General features: G+C 42.5%; 2 protein-coding genes across 3 annotated transcripts in view; both read right to left on the reverse strand.

Annotated features, from left to right (window-relative positions):
- Nucleotides 1-497: 497 nt before the first annotated feature.
- Nucleotides 498-23,282, reverse strand: LOC137423618 (inactive hydroxysteroid dehydrogenase-like protein 1). The gene is made up of 6 exons (XM_068110969.2): nt 22,893-23,282; nt 14,676-14,781; nt 14,144-14,347; nt 13,719-13,960; nt 4,142-4,378; nt 498-1,273 (listed from the first exon to the last, which is right to left on the reverse strand). The coding sequence occupies exons 1-6, from the start codon at nt 22,998-23,000 to the stop codon at nt 1,226-1,228; spliced, it is 945 nt and encodes a 314-aa protein (XP_067967070.2). The 5' UTR covers nt 23,001-23,282; the 3' UTR covers nt 498-1,225.
- A 472-nt stretch (nt 23,283-23,754) lies between these two features.
- The window catches only part of TMEM181 (transmembrane protein 181), a 60,341-nt gene continuing 57,657 nt past the window's right edge, over nt 23,755-26,438 (reverse strand). Inside the window, exon 17 of one of the 2 annotated variants that reach the window (XM_068110968.2) lies at nt 23,755-25,988. In XM_068110968.2, coding sequence (XP_067967069.2) covers nt 25,910-25,988 — 79 coding nt within the window. In that variant the 3' untranslated portion in view covers nt 23,755-25,909. Of the gene's footprint in view, nt 25,992-26,438 lie in introns of both variants that reach the window. The other variant, XM_068110967.2, reaches the window with a different exon arrangement.

A 26,438-nucleotide genomic window follows, 5' to 3' on the forward strand; every position in this document is an offset into this window, starting at 1 on the left:
TCTCAATCGGTCCTATTATTGCAGAGAAATTGGCTTTTAAAGGAAATTAAAACTTAAAATGGCACTGAGTTCAGGATCATCAGAATTATCAGAATTCCCAAAGTTCAAAGTGCCATAACTTTGTTAAAAATGATCGAAACGTCGTGAAGTTCGAACCTGACCTGTAACTTATCATGAGGAAACCATGTGCCAAGTTTGAAATCATTAGCATTACGAGTTTAGAAAAAAAGTCCGGAAAACTGTTCTTTGCGTGACGGACTGACCGACTGACCGACTGACAGACTGACTGACGGCGTGCAAACCTATAGTCCCCTCCAGTGTACACCGGTAGGGGACTAATAACAAACGCAACTGACCAATATATTCGTACTTGAGAAATCTTCGATTTTGCAAGTAATGAATAACTAAAGGATGGTTTCTTCATTCCATTTTGATAAAACAGAAACCATGGTATCAGTTCCTACTGAAATCCTTAAATCCAATTTCACATTCAAAAGGACCATTTCATGTGGTTTATTTTATTGATTCTAATCACAAAAGTTCAAACAATAATTAATCGAAGATATGTTGAAAACTCAGCGATTGCAATTATCGAACGCGACGAAGTCTCCATTCTCCTGTTGAGCTTCACCCTTCCACACAAGGTTCATTTTCTCAGAGACACCAATGATACTCAAGAATGAATGATCGTTTTGAGGCCATTTGAGATCAATGATACTCAAGGGCTGCTGGAATTAATTTAACCTTTGTGGTTTCCCTCCACACCTTTTCAAATCTCCTTTCAATACTACCCAATGTTAAATTCTCACTTACTATTCCAACCTTTACTTCTCCTTTTAAGTTTCTTTAATCGTGCAAATAACGGTTGCCACCCTTGTGGCTCGGTTTTGTAGCGACCTGATCAATTTGGCTTGTACTTGTCAATGGTCGCTTATTACAAACTCACCTTTCCCTTCATGGTTGAATGCACCGTTAGGTTCTTGCAGAAGCCAAGTGCTGAGGATGAATTTCCGTAATCGTGTGTTTTGGCCATTTGTCAAAATCTATGTGTTCTGCCCTTGTGATGAACTTGCACGTTACTTTTTAAATATGTACTATAAAAGGCTTGAGCTGGTGGGATTAGTTCCATTATAGATGAAAATATTTGCAAGTCCACATGGTGCGTGTGCATTGTCCCATTCGGGTGCTGGTTTATCGTATTGTCCATGTCCAGTGGCGATGTATATCAGAAGATTGAGCGAAAGCATTTTGGAAGCCACCGAGAGAGCATCAGCTGAAGGGATGGTGAGGTAGGTTGTGAGGGTAGTAGTGCCATCCCATGAAAAGAAGGGAGGTTGGGGGAGTAAGAGAACAGGTAAGGTTTTCTTACATTCATAAATAGTTCAGATTGCATCATTTACTGATTCAATCCAAAACATCACATTTTCAGGACTTACCTTATCATACATTTACACCTGTAATAACAATGTTGTTCATTATACTACATTTACACCTGTAACCTCAATCTTGTGGTGGAGCTGTCACATGACATACAGATGATGAACATACGTGACAACCCAAGACTGTTAGCCGACAGACTCAGCCACTGAGTTTAGGGTAGGGAGTGGTGCCACCATTTCCTGGGGTACTCTGGGTACCTGCGTCCGTCACAACAATGACACCGCCTTTCTCACTGCACCCAGCGGGACACCTCCTCCCCATGGATAACAACCTATGAGGATTGTCCATGTTCTTAACCTTTTAAATGCTGAATGTCAAGCGAAGAAGAAGCAGCACGCACCATTTTAAAGTCTTTGGTATGACTTTAAACCACCGACCTCGCAGACATGGAGTGGCCGCTCTAACCATGACACCACACAGTCTGGTCATTTACACAACAAACCCACAAAATTTACACAACATTTACACAACAAGGCTTGTGTTGTTCTGCGAAATAGATGTGATTAACAATTTGACATACACTGTGTGTACTGCGTGCAAATTAAATAACGAACACTATACGATTTGTAGATATGAATGCATTAATGAACGTAGAGCAGCAACGAAGGCTGGAAAGGGTGGAAATGCGAATGGTTCGATGGATGTGCGGAGTATCGTTGAGAGAGAGGAAGACAAATGATGAATTGCGAAAGATGATGGGAATATTGCCTGTGATTGATGCTGTGAAGAGGAACAGGTTGAGATGGTTTGGTCATGTGTTGAGGAAGGATGAAAGTGACTGGTTGAGAAGAGTGATGGAAATTAATGTAGAAGGAAGTAGAGGACGGGGAAGACCGAGAAAGACTTGGCTAAAGATGGTGGAAGAAGAAATGCGGGCAAGGGGCTTAACAAGGGGAGATGCAGAAAATAGGGCAAAATGGAGAAGATTGTCATGGGGCCCGCAAGGCTAACCCCCGCTCTAGCAGGGAAAATGGCCTTAAAATGCATGTTGTTGTATACGATTTAAGCCTGGTGTTGGCTTAGCGGTTCGGGCGCAGGCTTGGGATCCTAGGATCCTGGGTTCAAATTCCCATCATTTGTCTGTGAACAAGATATCTCAAAAAGTTGTAGACGGATTCGGACAAAATTTGGCGGAGAGGTATCGTTTGTGACAAGGAATAAATTATTAGATTTTGGTGAAGATTCGGATCTGGCTACTAGAATTTCACCATTGGGATCATTGTCATTTGGGATCAAGTCATTCTTCACCATTGGGAGATAGGGCCAAAAATTATATACAACATCATATCTCAACTAGAGGTTCCAGGGAACCTGAACTCAACTGGTCTATATCAATATGGTTAGAATATGCATAATAGAACCACAAACTATATAGTTTATATGTGCGTTTATATGTTTATATGTGCGTTTATATGTGTGTTTTCAAATATCGTTAAGTGGCAAAAGGCACAAGTTTCATCAAATTTGATCAGTATTTGTGACTTTTAGAGCTTGGACGTCGTCCAAACTGATGTTTATGGGTCGTCACGTCATAGGTCACGACGAGGTCATTTTTCGGACATCATCAAAACCCGTAATATATGTGTTGAGGTTTTTTACATACTGTCTACACACCAAGTCTCAGCCTTCTAGCTACATTAGGAAGTACCAGATTGACAAAAATTAATTTTTCAATATGGCCACCCTGCCACGCCCATTTTTAGGCATGCAACGCAGAAATGCAATCCCAAACTAGTTTATGTCTTAAAGATGCTGCATAACAAGTTTCATCAAATTTTATCAATATTTGTGACTTTTAGAGCGTAGACGTCGAATTGTTTACAGACGACAGACAGACAGACAGACGACGGACGACGGACACTGGGTGTCGACAAAAACTCAGCTGGACATAGTCCAGTTGAGTTAAAAAGTTGTGAATGGATTCGAATGAAACTTGGTGGAGAAGTAGTGTATTTGACAAGGAAGAATGGATTCATTTTTGGTGAAGATTTGAATCCGGATTCGGATCAGAGAATTTATAAGTGACTCTTCATCATTGAGAGACGGGGCTAAAACCGATATATAGCAGGATATCTCAAAAAGTTATCACGGATTTGGATGAAACTTGGTGGAGAGGTTGGGTGTGTGACAAGACCGAATTTATTTGATTTTGGTGAAGATCTGAATATGGATTCGGTACGATAATTATTTAATTTTTAAGTGATTCTTCACCATTGAGAGATCGGGCGAAAAGCGATATATAGCGATATTTTAAAAAGTTGTGGACGAGTTATGACTAAACTTGGTGGATCAGTTGGTTCGGTGACAAGAACAAGCCGATTAGATTTTAGTTCTTGTCCGGATGCAGATTGGTTCTACAAGTGGGATACAAAACCTAAACTATTCAGCCTGGCAGAGATATGTTCTCTACCAAGTGCTGTTCAAGTTCCATTTATTAGATGACTTTTGATAAATAAAAATCATATGGAAAAAGAACAAATTATTTACTTATTTGCTTTGCGGCTGTTTTATAAAAATTAAATTAAAAATCTACACTCTACCCAATCCTTTTCTTTTGCATATATCATATGGAAATGACTCCTTTTTTTGGTACATGCTCATAAATACACCAACATATGCAGCATACAATGAGCATAAGCAGTAAATTGCAGGACGGCTTTTGTTTTACATTCTCTCAAACTAATCTTGTGCTTCGGCTTACCTGCAGGGAGTGAGGCCAGTATCCAGCAGTGCAAGGAAGAACGCCGAGGGTCCACACAGCATATTTTGCGTAGGTTTCCGGCGTTGGAGTAAATAACGACGGCTGATCTATCGCATAGCGAAAGCCGACCAGCGTCGTGATGGGCGAAGCCAGACGGAGCGGTGTGAGGAGTTGAACAAACAGGCCGAGCGGAGCCAGACCTAGGCGAAGGCCTCGGCTGTAACATTCCAAAAACGCCTGTGGTTTGAAATGAAACACAATTAGGACAATAAAGTGAGGATCTTGCTGGCTGTACAAGCTTCAGCTGTTGTAATTAAGAGTAAAAAGCAGGTTTAATAACTTTGTTGTCAAGACAACAGTACACAGAATGACATGGCTGACTCTGGTGTATATCGACATGATGCTTAGCAAGGAAGGTTTCTCAATTTTATGGCGTAATAAAATGGCATTTAAGTAGTTGTGAGATAGCCCAAAGTTAGTCACGTGCTCATGCGAGGTTTAATCCACACAAAATGATACCTGATGACAAACAGCCATCCTGGTGATGTTAATGGGAGTGGGAGCAATGTGGAGCACACAGCCGTATGCAGAAGACACTCTCATTACCTCCGCCACCGAAGGTGGATGGACGTTATGTTTTCACTCCTGTCTGTCTGTTTGTTACTTTTTTTGTCAAGTATGTTGATCACTCCTGTTTGTGTGTTTCTTTGTGTGTGTGTTTGTCTGTCCGCTCACTTATACTTGCCTACAGGTCACAATTGCAAACCGATCTTCACGAAACTTCTCCAAATGGTAGAGTTCGTGTTCCGACACAATCCTATATATTTTTGAGGTCAAAAGGTCAAAAGGTTAAAATAGGCCAAAGGTCAACCACTTTTTTCAAATCTCTAAAATCCTGAATTTTCATCTGATCTTTTTTTTTTTTTTTTTTTTTTTGTATACTTAGTCGAGGCTCGTGAAAGAGCTAACATTTATCAAACAAACAAAACAAACAAACAAGCAAACAAAGTATATAAAAAGGGGAGCGGTCGACAAGATGGGGAGAGAAGGGGAGGAAGCACACAAACACAACATTTGAGAGCAGGGACATCAGGAGATGTGTGGGAGGGACAGGCTCTGGGGGGAGGCAGGATAGGTATAAAACGTAAGGACACCAAGGACTTCCAGGAAAGAAGACAAAAGTCACCTCAAAAAAAGTGGATTTGGGGTGAAATTAGCGGGGGTAGAAAAGATCAAGGTTTTGGATTGGGGAAGATAAGAGATGGTGGTGAACAGCCGTTTTAAAGACCTGGAGGGAGGAGTGGGATTGAAGAGAGTGAGGGAGTTTGTTCCAGAGGCAGGAGAAAAGAGGAATGAAGGAGTGAAGGTGAGCAGAGAGTCTTGATTTTGGCAGTTTAACCATAAGAGGGTTGCAGGCAGATCTTGTGCGACCTGTAGGAATATTTGGGGGACAGAGCCCAGAGAGAGCTGGGGGAGCAAGGCCGGAGAGTAGTCGGTAGAAGACGGAAAGACCACCAACCTGCTTGCGGTGAGTAAGTGAAAGGCCCTCGGAGATAGCGTCATCATGGGAGATTCCAATGATTCTGAACGCTTTGGTTTCAACAGCGTGAAGACGAGCTAGGTGTGAGGCAGGAGCACCAGCCCAGAGGGGAGAGCAGTATTCCATTGAGCTGTGGATGAAAGCCTTGTATGTGGTGAGGAGCTCAGGTGTGCCAAGGAAGGACTTCGCACGACGGAGGATGCCCAGTCGGCGACTGGCTTTGGAGGCCAGCTTGGAAATGTGGTTTTCCCAGGAAAGATCATGGCAGATAGTGAGACCCAAAAGCTTGAGTGACAGAACTTCTTGGAGAGGATTATTCAGAAAGTAGATGGGAGGGTTGTCCAGTTGGTCTTTTCGGAGAGACATCGTAAGAGTGTGAGATTTGTCAGGATTGAAAGACATGTTCCACTTGTTTGCCCAGTCTGTGATTTTGTCCAGGTCTCCAGAGAGTGAGGAGGCTGCAGACTGCCGATCTGAGGGATGAGGAATGGAGCGGCAGAGAGTGGAGTCATCAGCAAAGAGATAGAGAGGATTTTCAAGAGAGTCAGAGAGATCATTGATGAAGACCAGAAAAAGCACAGGGCCCAGAACACTGCCTTGGGGAACTCCAGCCTGAACAGGAAGAGGAGATGAGAGAAACCCATTCAGGGCCACACGGTGACTATGACGAGAGAGGAAGTCCGCCAGCCATGCGTGGAGATTTCCATGGATACCAAAGGAGGAGAGTTTGGTGAGCAGAGCGGGGTGCCAGACCGTATCGAAGGCACGTGATATGTCGAGGGAGACAGCTCTAATTTCCTGTTTGGCATTGAGGACCTCCATCCATTCTTGAGACAGCAGAAGCAGCATGTCCAGAGTAGAGTGGCCTGGTCTGAAACCAAATTGATGATCAGAGATCAAGCCATTGGAGAAGAGGAAAGATTTCATATCCAAAGCAATGATGGATTCCATGACTTTGCTGATAATTGGGAGAAGGCTGATTGGTCTGTTGTTGCTAGGATCTGTTTTTGCACCTTTTTTGTGCAAAGCGGTGATGTTGGCTGATTTCCAAGCAGATGGCAGTTGACCTTGAGCAAAAGAGAGGGTGAAGAGAACAGAGAGAGGGAGTGAAAGAGCGGAAGAACAGGATTTTAGGACCCGTGGGCTGATGCCGTCAGGTCCAGTTGCAGAATCAGAGTCGAGGGTTGACAGAAACTTTTCCACCTTGTCAGGAGGAAAGGACACGGAGTCCAGGAGCAGCTGGGTACGACTGGGTATGGTGGGTACAGAGAGGGATGGGTTTGGGACACAAGATTTGGAGGCAAACACAGAGTTGAGGCATTCAGCTTTTTCACGTGCGGAGTCAGCTGTGTAGCCATTTTAGGTAAGGGAGGGGATGGAGGGGGAACAAACACCAGAAACAGATTTGTCCAGACGCCACCAGGATTTGGAAGAGGGAGACAGATAAGAGAGTTCGGTCTTGAGAATGGAGAGATATTGTTTCCTGGCTCTCTTGAGGGTGGACACACACTTGTTTCTGGCTTTGTGAAAGGAAATGAGATTTCCTTCCGTTGGATTTGCTTTCCAGGAGACGAAGGCAAGTTGTTTCTGGGCAACAGCCTCACCACAAGATTCCGTGTACCATAGACGGGAGGAAGGGTATGACAACTGAAGACGAGATGGGATAAATCTGTGCATGAGAGAGAGCAATTTACTTTGGAAGAATTCCCAGGATGAGTTGATGTCAGAGGTGGTAGAGATGGGAGACCAGTCCAGATGATTGATGGCTGCTTGAAGACTGTGCCAGTTGGCCTGAGTGAAATGCCAGACTCGTCGACGCGGAGCAGGCTCGCTGAGAATGGTCAGAGAGATGTCCACTTTAACAAGCACATGATCAGATGAGCCGATTGGAGCAGAAGAAGAGCAGCAGACATTTTCAGGGAAGTTAGTCATTACCAAGTCCAGAAGAGAAGATGCTCCGTTGACTGAGATCCGGGTCGGGAAATTGACAGATTGTGTCAGTCCCAGTGAGTCGCAGAAGTCCTTTGCTGAGGAGCCATGGCTGGTGAGAGAGGTACCCACACCGAGCCCACTGGCATGGTGACAATTGAAATCACCACATATGAGGAAGAGAGAGTTGGGATGAGTCGACAGAAGTTGGTCCATATTATCAGACAGCGAGATGTAGATGGAGTCATCACTGTTTGGTGGACGGTACAACACACATATGAACAAGAGGTGGGAGCGAAGGGGAAGCCATAGCCAGAGGTATTCCTGGGGGTGAGGTGGAGAGAGTGCAGTGCAGGGCGAGTGAGGCAGAGAGTTTTTGATAAAGATAGCAACCCCACCTCCAGGACGAGGCTCAGGTCTATCATACCGGAGGAGGGAGTAACCTGGGAGAGATACTAAGGAATCAGAGACATCATGAAGGAGGAAAGTTTCTGTTAAGCAGATCACGTCTGGTTTGACAGAAGCAACCTGTATGGAGAGATCAGTTGAGTTTGAATGAAGGCCCTGAATGTTTGAGGTCCATACCGTTAATGAAGAGGAAGGGGGAGCATCGGATACAGAACAGGGGGGAGGAGGGGTAGGGTAAGATGTGGAAGAGGTGGAAGAGGTAGGGAGAGCTGTTGAAGGTGTGTCCGAGATTTCAGAATAGCTCGGAGAAAGGGAAGGATGGGGCGGACAAAAGGTTTGATGGTGATTGGGTGAGGCACAATGAGGTGTTATTTGAGGAGGGGAAAGAGCAAGGCAGAAGGTTGGGGGAGATGGAGGTGAGAGTTGGAAGGGGGCAGAAGCGGGGAGGACGCTTTGAGGAGGGGGAGTGAGAGGGGGGAAATTGAGAAGAAATGAGGGTGGGGAGATTTGAAGGGGAGGGGCGAGGGGGGAGTTTAGGAGGGAAGGGACAAGGGGAGGGATTTGAAAGGGATGGGATATGGGGGAGATTTGGAGGGGAGGGGTGAGGGGGGAGTCTAGGAGGGGAGGGGCGAGGGGGGAGTCTAGGAGGGGAGGGGTGATGGGGAAGATTTGGATGGGAGGGGTTATGGGGAAGATTTGGAGGGGAGGGGTGAGATTGGATTTTAGAAAGTGTATGATTAATGGGAAATGAACATTTATTGCAAAATGAGTTTCTTGTGATCTTCGAGTCAAAAATACGTTTAAGGACGCTGGAGGGAGGATGGAGTGCAGGAGAGTTTAGGGAATGTAGAAAAGAGGCACTGAAAGAGATGGAACTTTTTTTTGGGATGAATAGATTTGGTGAGCAAGTCGAAAGCAGCCTTTTAAAGAAGAAGAAGAAAAAGGTGTTATAATATACGACGGAATACAGAACTTGAGGGGAAAGTGTAAACATTTTAAGGTTAATAACAGTGAAAACTATCTGGGGAAATGTGGGAGAAACACGTGGTCGAAGAACGAACGAACGAATAAACGAATGAGAACAAAGAATAAGAACAGAGAAGGAAATGTTTTTTTTGTTTTTTTGATTTTTTTTTTCGTTGATTTTAAACAAGGAAGTAGGCTATGGGGTGAAAAGACTGGGAAAAGCAGAGAACGGAAGTTATTGGAGCACAAACGACGGACCGCTGAGAGGAAAACAAAGCCTCAAAGTTGGACACTGTACAAGGCCTCAAAAGACACGACACGATTAACACGATTTTCTTTACAGGTATGAAAGATTTGCAGCGAAAATCTTCCTCGGGATACACGATACGTACAACACCATAAAATAAATAGTTATAACGAAAATACAAATGGGAACAATTACTTAACTTCGATTTCGATGGAGAGCGTAGACAGCTGCGAATAAACGAAACCTCCCCGGCCAGTACGATACTTGAAATTTGAATAGGATTTACTTATCAGCTTACTGAAACCAACCACCAACTATTTTTGAGATCAACATAGGCCAATAGGTCAACATAGGCCAAATTTCTAAAATTGTCAATTTTCATCCGATTAACTTAAACTTTGAAGACGATTTGCATATCAGGTCACTTAATTCAATCACTAAATTTTTTATAGGTCAAAAGGATGCTCCACTGAGTGCCATTCAACTTTGTTCTGTTTTGCCAAGTGTTGCTCTACGAGTGATTTTTCATCTGTTTGTTTGTTACTTGGCAAAAAAAATGTTTTTGATAAGAATGTTGATAATTCCGGTTTGAGTGTGTGTGTGTGTGTGTGTGTGTGTGTGTGTGTGTGTGTGTGTGTGTGTGTGTATGTATGTGTGTGTGTGTGTGTGTGTGTGTTTGTCTGTCCACTCACTTATACTTGCCTACAGGTCACAATTTTAAACTGATCTTCATAAAACTTCACCAAATGGTAGAGTTTATGGTCTGACAAAATCCTATATATTTTGAGGTCAAAAGGATGCGCTACTGAGTGCCATTCTACTTTGTTCTCTTTTGCCAAGTGTCACTCTATGAGTAATTTTTAGCTCACCTGGAACGAAGTTCAGGGGAGCTTATGCGATGGCACGTGGTCCGTCCGTCCGTCGGTCCGTCCGTCCGTCAACACTTGCAATGACCAAACTTGGCACAAATGATATTTGTTGTGTTGTGACTAAAGTTTGTTCATGGCATTAAAAAAAATCTGGGTCTAAGGGGGTTTACCAGGGTCAAAGTGAATCCAGGTTTGACCCCCCAAAACAGGATTTTGCTTTATCTGAAACTACACACGCAATTTCGATGAAACTTCACCACAACCTTAATCACCCATGATGTACCAATGTCTGTTCAAGGCATTAGAAAAATTGGGGTCTGAGGAGGTATATAGGGTTGGGGGAGGGGAGGGGATTGCCCCCCAAAATAGGTATTTTTTTGTTTGTTTGTTTAAAGTCTTATGATTATGTTAGTATGATTCTACATGTGGTCCTGTCTTCTAGCAACCATTGACATTGGTTTCAAATACCTTTAGTCGGTGCAATATACTGTTTATTCTACCAGGTGAGCACCAAGGGTATTGCTACTGTGTTTATTCATCTCTTTGTCTGTCTGTCTGTCAACAAGATATCTCAAAAAATTATGGACGGATTTGGACGAAACTTGGTGGAGATGTTGGGTGTGTGACAAGGACTAATCAATTCGTTTTTGGTGAAGATCTGAATATGGATTCAGATACGAGAATTATTTCATTTTCAAGTGATTCTTCACCATTGAGTGATAGGGCTAAAACCGATACATAGCACAATATCTCAAGAAGTTATAAACGGATTTGGATGGAACTTGGCGGACAGATTCGGTGTGTGACAAGACCGAATCGATTCGAAATATTAAATTTTTGAAGTGATTCTTCACCATTGAGAGATCAGGTGAAAAGCGATATATAACATATTTTAAAAAGTTGTGGCCGAGTTATGAATAAACTTCGTGGATTAGCTGGTTAGGTGACAAGAACAAGCCGATTAGATTTTGGTTCAGGTCCGAATCCAGATCAGTGGGATAGAAAACATAAACTGTTCAGCCTGGTGGAGGTATGCGCTCTACCGAGTGCCCTTCTAGTCACTTTGTATATGTTATAAACATATTTTGACTAAAAGTAGTTATTGTGCCTTTACAAGGACAAAATTTGAAATTCATTTCTCCAAGGCCGCGGTATCATTCTTCTTTGGTCAATGTGGTCTCTGCACAATGTGGATGTGGTGAGGGGATTGCCGAATGCTAATGACAGTTAAAATGTTGCTTCATCTGTAGGACTAATGTTCGTCTATCCTCAATTTAAAGAGTTGCCATCCACAATGATACACTGTACAAAAAAAACAAGAAAGAGCAATCGGAGATTGCAGACCCTGCAGAATCGGAGATTGCAGACCCTTGCCGGGATGTGTTTATGTGGTGTATATTGTGTGGTGTTTATTAGCTGCTGTGTTTTTGTGGTTTATTGACAACATCGATGTATGTTCAATCCAATATGGCTGCTGAACCACGTGCCCAATGACGTCATCAATTTAATTCATCCATAAAATGTTTGAATCGATAATGCTCAAGAAATTTCAAACTGATCAGATCAAGCATTCTTCTTGTCGAATTATGACATCATAATGAAGGCACTGATGACATCATCATTAACATAAATTATTCCCCATAGGGAGTACTTGCCAATGAGCCAAGTTTAAAATTTTTCCATAGAGCGGTTTCAAAGATATAAAGGTGCAAAGTTTTTCGGTTTTTCCAAGATGGTGCCCATAACCACGTGACCTATGATGTCATAATTGTCATTAAATAATTTCACAGGAGGATGCTCGTATGGTGAAACTTTTGTGACAATCGGACCAATGGGTGCAGAGAAAAGCATACTCACATTCTGTGTGGACAGACAAACAAACGGACCCAATTGCAATACCCTCAAAAACAACTCCGCAACAGCTTTTAGAACGTTTATACAATCCACTACTTTGTGAAAAGTAAGTATTGGGATGGTCAGCAAATATGCAAGGATGATCAGTCACAATCTTTTATTCGATTTTTTAAATTGTACTTTGCATTAAATGTTTGGAGATAAAAGAGGTGTAAAAATCAGCTAACCAGATTCGATGGTGTAACGGTGTAACGGTGTAACGGGTGGTTCAAACCCCGACCGAGTCATACCAAAAACTTTTAGAAATGGTACGTGCTGCTTCCTTGCTTGACGCTTAGCATTTAAACGCTTAGAGGACGGACAAACAGCGCTGGTAAGGCAATGGCAAACTTCCCAGTATAACCCTTGCCAAGAAACTGCTTCGGGAGCACCAACGCTCTGTAGAGAGTATGGCACATCAAATCAAATCAAATCAAATAACGAGCCATTTCTAATACTCCAGAACATGGGCACATTCAGTGGTGGATTGTGTGCTGTTGACCCTGGCCCTGAGGTGGCATCCTAAGATGGTCCACGGTGCTTCGATTGGGTGCAAGTCGGCGCTCTATGTTGGCCACTGAGGAGTTTCTCTGTTGCCTGCAAACCCATTTCTAACAGTGATATGGCAAGATGCGTTTCCATGCAGGTAGATGCAACCAATGGCTGTCACTGTGGTATTGCAAAGCCAGGCGGATGTCCTAAGTGTCACAACAATGCATCTTTATACAGCACATGCTTGCTCTGCAACGTGGAGAAAACCATGCACTTGCAGATTGGAAGGGTTCGATCAAGTCTGGATTTGCTGTCCCAATACATTTGACAATAACTTCAACGGAATGAAATGAGACAAGTTTATATCACTGTTGACATCAGAGAAAGGCTCCAATAGTATGGACTGAACAAGCAACTACAGGGTGATATGTACTCCTGTTCTTACTGCAAACTGTTCTATTCCGAGGCTATCGTCACTCGGTAAGCAAGCCAGGCCGCAAACCCCATGGCAAGTTTTCATGGGCAATAATCACTATCATGTATCATGCTCTATACAGAGCGTTGCTTCTGCCAAAGCAGTTTCTTGGCTAGGATTACAATCTTGGACAGGTCACCACTCCCAAACAGGAAGTCAGGACAGGAATTTGTTCAGGGTACCGGCGATAGCTGATACTCTTCACGAAGAACACAGTGGGATCTTTAACATCCACCAACTAATGCCGGCAGTCAGAATGCCCAAATTAACGTCCATTCGAGGGGCAGCACACACATTGATGCCTCGTCCTGCATGTGAAACACTGGGATGGCAGCTTATAGCTGGGTCAATATTTGAACGCAGGCTAGCCAGCTCGGAGGTGAGTGTGCCCGTCAGCAATACGGCCAAATAAAAACATGTGAGTGTAGATGCATGTTACGTGTGGGTGATCAGACACCATGCCTCAAATTTCTGCCTTTTGCCAATGATCAGACATTGAAAATGTTTCACACAGCATGCTTCGTGTCCATGCTGCAAATCACGTGGAAGAACTTTAATGGAGCAGATGAAGACACATGACCAGATGGCGAAGAGACGCATGAAGGATGAATGAAAACAGTACATATGGAATCACAAATAAACGTCTCGGTGTATTTATTTTGCTCCCGTTTGTCCACCATTTATGAAAGTGACAAATTGTGAGATTGGTCGGGGAACGTTTTACTTCTCTTTCGCCCTCATAAATGTTTTGCCAGTACCGTGTCGGCTGAGAGCCTTGGGTCATCGCTGAGCAGGTAGTTTGGGGGTATAACCAGTACGATGCCACCTCGCCCTCGTTCAATCATGGCCGGTAACACCAGTTCAATCAGAGGCTCAGACCCCAACAACCACCACGTGTCTCGCCACACGGAAGCTGTCATCTCCTGCACCCGAGAAGTCAATGGTTGCATGGGCTTGTGTGGAGGAAGCAGCCAGACAAACACCCCAATGTCCATCTCATCTTTGAGGTGAAGGAAAGAAAGGATAGTTGATAAAATTTGGTTAGGATTGTTCATCATCTGCAAAAGCACACCTTTTCAACTAGAGTGAAGTTGTTAGGGTTAGCCCACTCCCCTTAATCCCTCACTGCAGTATTTTTATTTTTATTTTTAAAGTGTGGGGATAATTACAAGTTAATACTCACCAAAATTTTGTGCAATTGCACACCGATCCACGCATCCTGGGCCCCCAGTGGTCACCACAACGAGGGTCTTAACCTTAGACGATTGTTCAATCATGTCAGCCACCAACTCCAGATTATGTTGGTCTTTCCCAATCAGTGCCACGGAAAATCCTCGTAAAGCCAGTTCACGGGCATATGCCTGGCCCAGTCCCCCATCGTGAATACCTGCCACGTACAAACAAAATAAACACCTTAAGATAAAGACAGGAATGGCACCCCGTCATGCACATCGATTGTCATGTTCACTGCGTAGCCTAGACAGTCCTAATGTGTGTATTACGAGATTACTTTCAGGATTAGACTAACAAATTCTAGATATCACAAAGTCTGCTTCACAGTCTGCTTTTGGTCTTCAGAATTTTTTAGAAAACTAAATATTGGATTATTCTCTTGTACACTTCAGGGCTTGGTTTCTACATCAGGCCAAGGAAAGGGAAATGGGATAGCACAGATGGGAAAATGAGACAGCGAGGTTCTACTGATCGTGACGTACCACAAACCACGGCCCATTCTCCACATTGCGATGGAAGATGATGTGGCTTAAGGAGTCTCACCACGTTTCGAGCTAGACCAAATGCACATCGAAGAAACCACAAAGCCTGAGACACACAGAATTTGTATATTAAACGAGTTTAGTTCACTCATCATGGTGTACAGTGTGTGTGTCGTTTATTGTTATCTCCAAATGTGGGTTTCAGAAGGTGGAATGAAGCCCTACCTGGTCTCCAGGTATGCGCACACGTGTGTGTATGTGTGTGTGTGTGTGTGTAGTGGAGGGGTGGGGGCAATTGGGGTGAGGGGCAAAACGCAATTTGGTATCTGTCTGTCTGTCTTTTTGACGGCGATACATTTGGACGTTAATTATCCAATCTCAACCATACTTGACAGGCGGACTAAGGGTCACGCGATGGAGGTTGTAGTGACTTAATTTTCCCGTCACCCCAAGGGGGTTTTCTGCCTTGGGTAAAATTCGTGTTAAGGTGCATAGATAGCTAATCGTAGCATTTTTCCAAAGCCGCTTCTAATAACAAAAGTAATAACAAGACTAACTAGAACGCCACTCAGTGGAGCGCATACTCCCGCCGTGGGTGGCCGCTGCTGAGCCCTGTCTTCCAATGGTAAAAATCCTTCAAAAAATTCCTGGATCCGGAATAATATCCTGAGCTTCACCAAAAACTAATCATTCTTCCTTATCCCAAGGGCAATCATCCCACCAACCTTCATCCAAATCCGTTCAGAACTTTTCCAGATATCTTGTTCACAAACACACACACACACACGGACGGACGGACACGATCGAATGCATTACTCCCGCACAGCATAATATTAATGTTGTTACAAAACAATTTTAATACAAATAATATCCCCTCTCTTCATGGGGTTTTTCCTCCTTGAACAAGTGTTGTGTTAATGTATATAAATAGCTTATCATGCTGTTTCGTGGGGCAACAACACCTGAAGTAAAATATTTACATCCGCCACCAAAGGTGGATGGAGGTTATGTTTTCACCCCTGTCTGTTTGTTTGTTTGTCTGTTTGTGAACAAGATATCTCAAAAAGTTGTGGACGGATTCAGGCAAATTTGGCAGAGAGGTAGTGTATGTGACAAAGACGAAATGATTAGATTTTGGTGAAGATCCGGATCCGGCTAGTAGAATTTCACCATTGGGATCATTGTCATTTGGGATAAAGTCATTTTTCACCATTGGGAGATAGGGCCAAAAATGATATACAACATGATATCTCAAAAAGTTGTGGATGGATTCGGATGAAACTTGGTGGAGAAATAGTGCATTTGACAAGGAAGAATGGATTCATTTTTGGTGAAGATTTGAATCCAGATCCGGATCAGAGTATTTTTAAGTGATTCTTCACCATGGAGAGATAGGGCCAAAACTGATATATAGCAGGATATCTCAAAAGTGAGACGGATTTGGACGAAACTTGGTGGAGAGGTTGGGTGTGTGACAAGGATTAATCAATTCGATTTTGGTGAAGATCTCATTATGGATTCGGATACGAGATTTATTTAATATTTAAGTGATTCTTCACCATTGAGAGATCGGGCGAAAAGCGATATACCACATGTGATATTTTAAAAAGTTCTTGACGCGTTATGATTAAACTGGTGGACGAGTTGGTTAGGTGACAAGAACAAGCCTATTAACTTTTGGTTCAGGTCTGAATCCAGATCTGGCCCATCAGTGGGATACAAAAGGTAAACTGGTCAGGCTGGTGGGGATATGCACTCTACCGTGTGCCATTCTGGTTTAAACTTAAAACACGTATGATTACCTTTTTTAAAAGTCACTACTGCTGTTTAACACTAAACTAAAGGGGAGGAAACCCGACGTTCTTGAGGCATTATATATTTATCGCGTACCCCACAGACTAACGGAGCCGAGCCAAGATCTACTATAATCGACATACCCCAGAAAGGATAACAACATGACCCTTCCTGCCGCTCCCATAGGAAGTGGGTGTAATAGTCATTAAAACACAATTTTCAGCATTTAGACCAAAGAGTGGCTATTTCAAGATGAATAACCATAATTGCTACGTTCCTGAATGCAAATTGGACACACAGAAATACACAGATACACAGACAGATGGACCAAAACTGTCTAATCCCTTGGATACGTCCGATTAATGGCGGATTCACACATTCAGGATCGCAAGAAGCACACAAGACTCTTACTCGGATTTAATGGTATGTCTTCCCTCTTTCAGGTTTGGGTAGCACATGCCCATCCACTCTGGCCTTGTACCGGTCCACATGGTCGGGAGTTTGCAGTACAGGCAGCTGCCCATTCGACAAGCTGAGAAGGTTCTCCAAATCTTTAGTTGTGCAGAGGCACGGCCCTTTCTCTCACGTATTTTCCAAGTATTTTCGACTTATTTTAGAAGCTGTGTGAGCCATTTCAGGAACCAATCCTGATCTCCCACACTATATCATTGCGGTGCCTTGAATACAGCCATTTACATGGGTTTCTGCCCATGCGTACCGAGCATTCTGTGGTGGATTATATGTCTATACACAAACACTATATTAACAATGTCTCTGGGAGGGGAAAAATCCAATTTGAATTTGTGGTTTTTCACTTTGATTGCATTGACTCCGAATGACATATAACTATTATTCACAGACAATTATATCATTTTTATGCAACTCAACTACGTTCCTGACTTTACAGTCTACTCTTGTGAAAGAAACGATGAACCTTATGATTTTCACCGTGAGTCATAAAACATCTCTGTTATGTAGGGTTGCCATACATCTGTTTTTTTTACCAGGTATGTCCTCCCTTTCAGCCCTTAAATGTCTGGGATTTCATCCTTTTTTTTGCTTTTGCATTTTAAGAGACAAATTTTAATATATGGGATACTTTTTTTTACCTTATTTAAACGGTTAAACCATTTTTGTACATTTTCCAGGGTGATAAAATGCAGTTATGTAATGTTTGGACCAGGACAGTTTGGTACAAGGCTCATCATGGTGTAATGGACGTGTTCAAACATCGATACTCGGCGTCCACTTCCTGTCCAACCTCGCAGTGAGAGAGTACAGTGGAGTGTTCAGTCTGCGATTCAGTGCCTTTTCTGAGTCTGTACCATACACACTTGTTTGATTTTCTTCAAGAGCTCTATATTTGATATTTTATTTTACTTCCACCAAACACAATGCCAAAACGAAAGTGTAAATTCGTTGTAGAACTAAAGACTAAATTCCCGTGTTGTTGTTGAAGTGGTCGAGAAGAATGGAAAGTGGAGGGCTTGGTATGTAGAGCTGGTACGTACGTCTCTGTGGCAAACTAGAAGGGCACTCGGTAGGTAGAACTCATACCTCCGCCAGGTTGAACAGCTTATGTTTTGTATCCCACTGATAGGCCGGATCTCGATTCGGACCTAAACCAATATCTAATCGACTTGTTCTTCTCACCTAACCAACTCATCTACGTAGTTTAGTCATAACCCGTTCATAACTTTTTTTTAAATATAATGTTATATATCGCTTTTTACCCGATCTCTCAATGGTGAAGAATAACTTAAAAATTTAAATAACTCTCGTAACCGAATCCACATTCAGATCTTCACCAGAACCGAATTGATTCGTCCATGTCACGCACCCAACCTCTCCACCAAGTTTCGTCCAAATCCGTCCATAACTTTTTGAGACATCTTATTCACAGACAAACAAACAGACAGGGGTGAAAACATATCCTCCATCCACCTTCGGTGGCGCAGGTAATAAAGGTGCTATTGCTTTACAATCGCATGTGGACTCAGACAAGCACAAGAAAGCAGTTCGAGGAGATAGCTCATCAGCAAAATTGACAGATTATTTTGTGAAACCAGACAGCAAATGAGACGATGCTGTTATTGCAGCAGGAGGTGCTTTTGCATTTCACACTGTTAAGAATCACAATAGTTTGAAGTTAATGGATTGCACATCGGTCTTGTTGAAGAAGATATTCCCAGATTCTAAGGTAGGCCGAAAATTTTCAAGTGCTCCAACCAAGACAGAGGCAATTGTTAGCTCTGTTGAAGCTGCTCTGAAAATGTTTGAGGAAAATGGCGTAGCTTACTGTCGACTTTCTACAGATGGAAGCAATCACGGTTCAGTGAAAATATTTCCAGTAAGAATTCAGCATTTCAACTGGAAGAACTGCTGTTTGGAGTCAAAATGAAATCGAGGTCCAGAACACACCGAATGAGACTGTCGATATGTTTTCTCAATACATAACAGAAACTCTTGAAAAGAACAGTTTGCTTGAGAGGTGCGTTGCGTTTACGGGTGAATTGAGCAGCTGAAGGAGTACAGCGAGTTTGTTGATATTGAATACAGAAAGCTGCTTTCTCACAGCAAGGCACGATGGCTGCCGTTATTTTGAGGCATCACAAGGCTGATGCAGATGTTTCCGGCTTTTAAGTCGTTCTGTCACAGGACAAACCACCCACTGTGATTAAGACACATTTCTAACATGAATTCAGTGAGATCTACCTCTGGCACATGCACACACTCACGAGTTTATTCCAATCACACATTCAAGAATGTTATTCTAATGGCAACAAAAAATATTGACAGAAAGGGACTACTGGCACAAAAACACAAGGGAATTGGCAAAAAATGATGTGTACATTGTATGTACAACACATGCTTGGAATATGTGGAGACGTAGATGGGACCCCTGGAAGACTTCTCTTGTTGCCTCCGCTAACGAAGGTGGGCGGAGGTTATGTTTTCACCCATATGTTTGTCTGTCTTCCTGCGAACAGGATATCTCAAAAAGAAGTTGTGGATGGATTTGGATGAAATTTGGACAGGTCGGGTGGGTGACAAGGACGAAATGATTCGATTTTGGTGAACATCCAGATTGGGATCCGGACAAGATAATTTTAAAGTGATTCTTCACCACTGAGAGATAGAGCCTATAGAGTTATGTGCTCTACCGAGTGCCATTCTAGTCTGTCATGTGGATTTCCCTGAGTGAGACACCGAATTGGAATGATGTGGAATCTTGTCTCAAATACCTGATAGATAAGGGGATGCCAATTGACGACGTGAAGCGTTTTGATCAGTTCAACAATCGGAAGAAATTCACGGAAAGTTGCGACAGTGACGAAGAGTTCAATTAATTTGCAAACACACCAAAAGTGGACCAAATTTTTTGAAAAGTCCAAAAACATTGAGTGTCACTCACTCAGAACAGTTAAAGACTGCACAGCTCTTCTTTGCTATTCCCTCTCACAGTGCAAATGTAGAGCGAGTTTTCTCACTGATGCAAAGCCAGTGGACAAAGAAAAAGAACAACTTGACTGTTGAGTAGCTGGAAGGGATTATACTTTTACAGTACAACTTCAAACTTCTTGCAAAGACTTTCATGCCTTCTTCAAGATCAATCAACCACTGCAGAGAAAGATGTGATCTACAGAGAAGTATGCGCATGGGTACACCAGGAGGAAGAAGGACTGCTGAAAGGAAAGGACTCACTGCATGTAAAGAGGTTCATTGAAATGTGAATAATTATAACATTGATTTTTGAGCCCATAACACTTGTTCTCATTTATACAGGGTGTCATATGTCCCAGGACACGGTTTTATCTTCTTTTACAAGATTTGTTTATACCACCAGTCCATTGACAGTGGAAGAGAGCTTGATAGCAGTGGTTTCGTACCACGAGAGGGGAAACACAAACAAGATGATGAAACAGGTGCAAGAAGACTACGAGGAGCATTTTGGAAAGCCAGCACCATCAAAATCAAATCTTCATCTTTGGGGAAAAAGGTATTTCAGACTGGAAATGTACTCGACAGCAAGTGTAGCAGACGACCAAAAATTTGTGATTTGGGAATTCAGAACATGAAAACATCCATTCGCAGATCTCCAAAAAAAAATCATTACGGAAACGTTCTGCAGAGTTGGGTGTTTCGTATTCATCGTTACGTCACCCACAATGCAAGAAGATCTTCACGTGAAACCACATAAACCAACTGTCATTTGTGAATTGTCAGATGCAGATCATGAAAACAGGTTGACAGCTTTTGTGGCCACCGTGCAGTCCTGACCTGAACACTTGTGACAATGCTCTGTGGGGGTACATCAAACCCAAGGTTGCAGAACATCGCATGCCATCTGTTGATGAACTGAAACAATGCATTAGGGAAGCATTTGCACCATAATGTGTGGTATTTTGGCATGATAGCACATAGTATTTTGGCACCACAACACATGGTATTTTGGCACCATAACACATTGTATTTTGGCACAATAACAGGTGGTATTTTGGCACCATAACAGGTGGTATTTTGGCACCATAACACGTGGTATTTTGGCACCATAACACGTGGTATTTTGGCACCATAACACGTGGTATTTTGGCACCATAACACGTGGTATTTTAACACCATAACACGTGGTATTTTGGCACCATAACACGTGGTATTTTGGCACCATAACACGTGGTATTTTGGCACCATAACACGTGGTATTTTGGCACCATAACACGTGGTATTTTGGCACCATAACACGTCGTATTTTGGCACCATAACACGTCGTATTTTGGCACCATAACACGTCGTATTTTGGCACCATAACACGTGGTATTTTAACACCATAACACGTGGTATTTTGGCACCATAACACGTGGTATTTTGGCACCATAACACGTGGTATTTTGGCACCATAACACGTCGTATTTTGGCACCATAACACGTCGTATTTTGGCACCATAACACGTCGTATTTTGGCACCATAACACGTCGTATTTTGGCACCATAACACGTCGTATTTTGGCACCATAACACGTGGTATTTTGGCACCATAACACGTGGTATTTTGGCACCATAACACATGGTATTTTGGCACCATAACACGTGGTATTTTGGCACCATAACACGTGGTATTTTGGCACCATAACACGTGGCATTTTGGCATCATAACACGTGGTATTTTGGCATCATAACACGTGGTATTTTGGCACCATAACACGTGGTATTTTGGCACCATAACACGTGGTATTTTGGCACCATAACATGTGGTATTTTGGCACCATAACACGTGGTATTTTGGCACCATAACACGTGGTATTTTGGCACCATAACACGTGGTATTTTGGCACCATAACATGCAGAAAAATTATCTTGCGCTGTGACAACAGCGAACGTCATAAGGATTCATTCAATATCTAAGGAGGTATTATAATTGTTGTATTATTGTAATATGTTATTATTACTCATATTATGTATTATTCAAATATTATTACTCCTGTTACGTATCATTATTATTACGGTAATATATTATTAATCCTGTTATTATGTATCACTGTTATTACTGCAACATATTATTATTACTACTGTTATTATGTAATATTGTTATTACTGTAACATTTTTATTACTACTGTTATTATGTATTATTGTTATCACTGTAATATATTATTCTATATAATAATTATAATAATAGCGTAAGGACTCGACTTTGTTATCCCTTTTACGCCGCACCCAGTGACCCGATGCCCACGGCACTAATGGATTTACGATCTACGAACCGCGCTCTTTGTTTATCACGTACAGCCATACCCGAAAAATCTGAATTAGCCGACGTTGGGGCCCAAAAGCATCCGATTAACTGCCGATACGACGCCATCTTACGACGCCATCGTATTGGCATCTGCTGGGCGAAGCGAAGGCGAAGTGAGCCGTCCGCTGATTGGACAATCCAGAGCATGCATTTGTGCCGGTGTCGGCGATCGTTGTTCATATATGCACTCTTCATTCTCATCTTTCTTCCTAATTCTTACTCGGACAAGCAAATCCCCTATGCCATCCATAATGGTACACTCTATCCATACACCACATCCTCCCTTCCGTGGATGTTCCACGGGTTTCGGCTAGTTAGTATTACTCCTGGTGCTTATGGCTCACCCTGGTAGATGTAATAAACAAATCTTGTATAAGCAGCTAAAACCGTGTCCTGGGACTCTACAACACATTAATACAACACGAGTTGGTAAATACTGACACAGATACACCCCCCTCTCCGGGGTGTCCTCTTTTATTGAAAGTTAAAATAAGGTAATCCGACCGTTTATATGTCAGCATACTCTACGATACAGCGCCCCCTCTTGGCCGAAGAGTTCGAAGTCCAAAAATCAAATGGACATCTTGGAGCAAGCAGTCTCTCGAATCCTCGGTCTATCATAGCGACCTACCTGCTTGGCTGCGTAGAAAGTTCCAAGAAGAAGCAGTGGTTCGGTGTGGGTCAGGTAACTCCGGGATATCCCCTTCTGCAGCAGGTAAAATGAATCCACGACTGCCATGGCGGGCAGGGGGTAGGCCGTGAGGTTGGAAGGGTGGCCACCGAGCCGAAACCCTTCGGTCAATAGACCCGAGCACCTTCTAAATATTACCACAGGCACAGCCCGAGGTCAACAGGAAGGGCAAACGTTCACCGAGAAAGGCTCCCGGGTCTTCTTCCTAATATTTCGAAAAGACCCTTCCCAGATACAGTTCACATTGTCGAAGACTTCATTTGAATTCAAAGTTATACTGAGCATTCTATTTATTTTAACAAAAAAACGACAACATACGTAATACGCCAGTGCGTCAGTGGAAACGTCCGTGCGTCATCACGTACTCCCGAGATCATTCAGCCCAGAAACGGCGGTCTCATGTTCCGTCACAATTAAGTACAGTAACTGTACTGTACAAATAAAAATTGGACACGAATACCCTCATAAACGAAAAAAATATATATATAGCATTCCCCCCATTTAAAACCACTATGGCTTTCCCATCGACAATCTCCCCTACTCTCCATTATTACCTTAAATCCTAATCCATGATCTTCAACGAATGTGTCCAAAAATAAATCGATTCAGTAACAGAACGTAGCTCAGAAAAGCCATCTAATTATTATGTACGCAAAAATGGACGTACAGAAGTTGCCATCGGCAGGTCATACATAAACGAAGAAACGATGGTGATAAGTGGTGAGGTAAGGCCTGATAGTAGATTTTGAGTAAATTTCATTTACTCAATCTCTTTACTGAAAAACGAGAATAAAAGCAGAAGCACAGGAAAAGCAAAAAATAAAAACTTTATTCCAGAAGTGAATCTTTAGCACCCTTAAATCCTTATATAATAAGTTGTAGATTGAAAAGCACTTCCCATTTCATCAACGCCCCCACAATAAGTACTCGTACGTACAACCACACCACACCGACAGACTCCGCAAGTCTTCTGCAGTGCACAAACAAACATGGATGGCTTCCTGGACCATGCTCGATGAAACTCACACGTCAATATTTGGTACAAAGAGTGTTCTGCTGGAATCGGTCAATTATTTACTTTTATTGTACTATTTTATAGTACAGCAACTTATTATATATGTTTCTAAACAGGGTATTTCAGATTGTTGTTTTTTGTTAAACAACTGATAGAAATCAAAACTTAATTCGCATGCCAGAATTTAATGTAGCACAGGTGATCAAGAATAATGACAAAACCAGGTAAAACTGTTGTTAATGTTCCAAGTGTCTTTTTCCACAAATCGTGCGTTTCTGTTTGGAAAGGCTGACTCAGACGACTGGTAATGTTATTCTCCAATCAACGGTCAAGATACACCATGGTCTTCTGATAAGAGGGGAGCGCTCAGCACATCCAATTGTGCCGCAAAATGATCGAAACATCCCAATTAACTTGGCGCAAGCATAGGAGCAATCGCCGGATGTACTGTAGATGATAGAGGTCAAGTCTGCATAAAGGCCGATAGTCAGTTCAATGGACACTTTTCTTTTCTTTTTTTGTATACTGAATCGAGGCTCGTGAAAGAGCTAACATTTATTTCACAAACAAATCAACCAGACAAACAAAACATACAAAAAGAGGGAGCGGAAGACAAGATGGGGAGAGGAAGGGAAGCACACAAACACAACACCCGAGAGCAGGGAGAAGCGCGGGAGGGAGAGGGCCTGGGGGGAGGAGGCATGGGAATGGGGGGGGGGGGGGGGGAATACTAAACATATATGGAGGAACTGATGTAATCGAATAACTAAAAACGGTATTTGGGAACTAAAAATTTCATAACAATATGGTTTAGCAACAAGAGTTAAACAGTGAAGGTATAAATTAGTGCATAAAAGCCATTAAAATAGGAGAACTCTTTTTATAATTAGGTAACGACCCTTGCAGAAGAAAGGAAGAATGGAGATCGTGGAGAGGCCAGGTTTGAAACCCATTGATGCAACAGTGACTCCAACCCGTCATATTTACACCTGTTGAATCAAGCATGCTCAAGCTGTTTCCCTGCGCGTCTGCATTTGGCACCAAGGATGAAGGGCTGAGAACAAGTCACGAGACTCATGGAATGTACATGGAATACAAGACGCCAATGCTCACACACATTCAAAACAAATATAAACTGCACAGTTGAGCAAATTATTCCAGACAAACTCCACAATCATGTTTTTTTTTTTTTAGCAAAACCGAACCCTCCACACGACCCTATTAGCCAAAGCAAAAAAATAAAAATAGAGAAAATGCATTTTTATACTCCGGTGCACCGTGGTTCTACCTGACACCAGTGAAGCTAGTCCTCTTATGGTCATCGTGATCCTTCGTCGGTTATGTACTAGCCGGAAGTCGAGTGCTGGGCATGTGCAGGTCACGTCGCCTGTTGCTTCAGTCGCAACATCAGGCTATACTATACAGCGGGAAGCTATACGATCCCATAAAAGCCGTAGCATTCATTACAATTCCATATATACATGCATCTCTGGCCCTTTTATGTACAATATATAGAGTTTGTACATTTTTTGTTAACAAACATTGTGCCAAAAAACTTAAACTGCGGGGCACTTGACGATGAAGATAGCACATTTACATTTGTAAAAGACAAATAAAATTAGTGTTCATTCAACAATGCAATTAACAGTACAATACTGAGAACGAGGTCTTAAAAGTCCAATTGTCCGTGCTATGTTATAGCAGGTGACGGAGTCCTCCAGGACTTGCAATCACGAATCCACGTGCCTTTGACAAGTTGGTAAGGTAAGGTGCTCAAAAAGCATTACTGCATTATTACCAATAAACATGGAACACCAAACAAAATCATAAACAAACACTATTGGGGGTTGAGCAGCTTAAAGACCAGACATCATACATATATGCAGTCCGGGTTTTGTTCAAACTCCAGGCACAGTTAAAGATGCAGGGTCTGAAGTTTACTTCAATCGCTGTCCGATTCATCCATGTAAGGTGCTTGTCCGGCCCGGCCATTCTGCAGCAGCTGCCCCTCCGTCTCTGAACTGCTTGGATGAGGGGAAGGCACAAAGTGAGGGCTTTTGAGAGAATATATACACAAAGAATTAAGTTAAGCACCCCCCCCGTTTTTTTACAACCTCGCACATTACAAGTTTGTTGTCGTCAAAACAGTGTAATATACCCATGATATTGCTATATTTTCTGGAGAAGTGATATTATGGTCACATAAAAACATAACAATCATGCCGTTTTCAATATTTTATTCTGAATAATTTAAGGTGAAATTTTTTGGGAATTTTAGGCATATTTTCACCTCAATTTAAGTATGGAGCTATAGGTCCATCACGGACAGTGTGGATGACGTTTATGTTTTCTAACGTACAGTCATTGTTCTGAGAAGACCTCTAGCGATCTTTGCGTCAATAACGTGTGTAGGACCCACGTGATCGGATCACTGACTCAACCCTACGTCTCATAGACCCTGTAAGCCGTCG

The sequence above is a fragment of the Myxine glutinosa genome, chromosome 3 (assembly GCF_964187855.1).
Source record: "Myxine glutinosa chromosome 3, kmMyxGlut1.1, whole genome shotgun sequence".
Lineage (NCBI taxonomy): Eukaryota > Metazoa > Chordata > Myxini > Myxiniformes > Myxinidae > Myxine > Myxine glutinosa.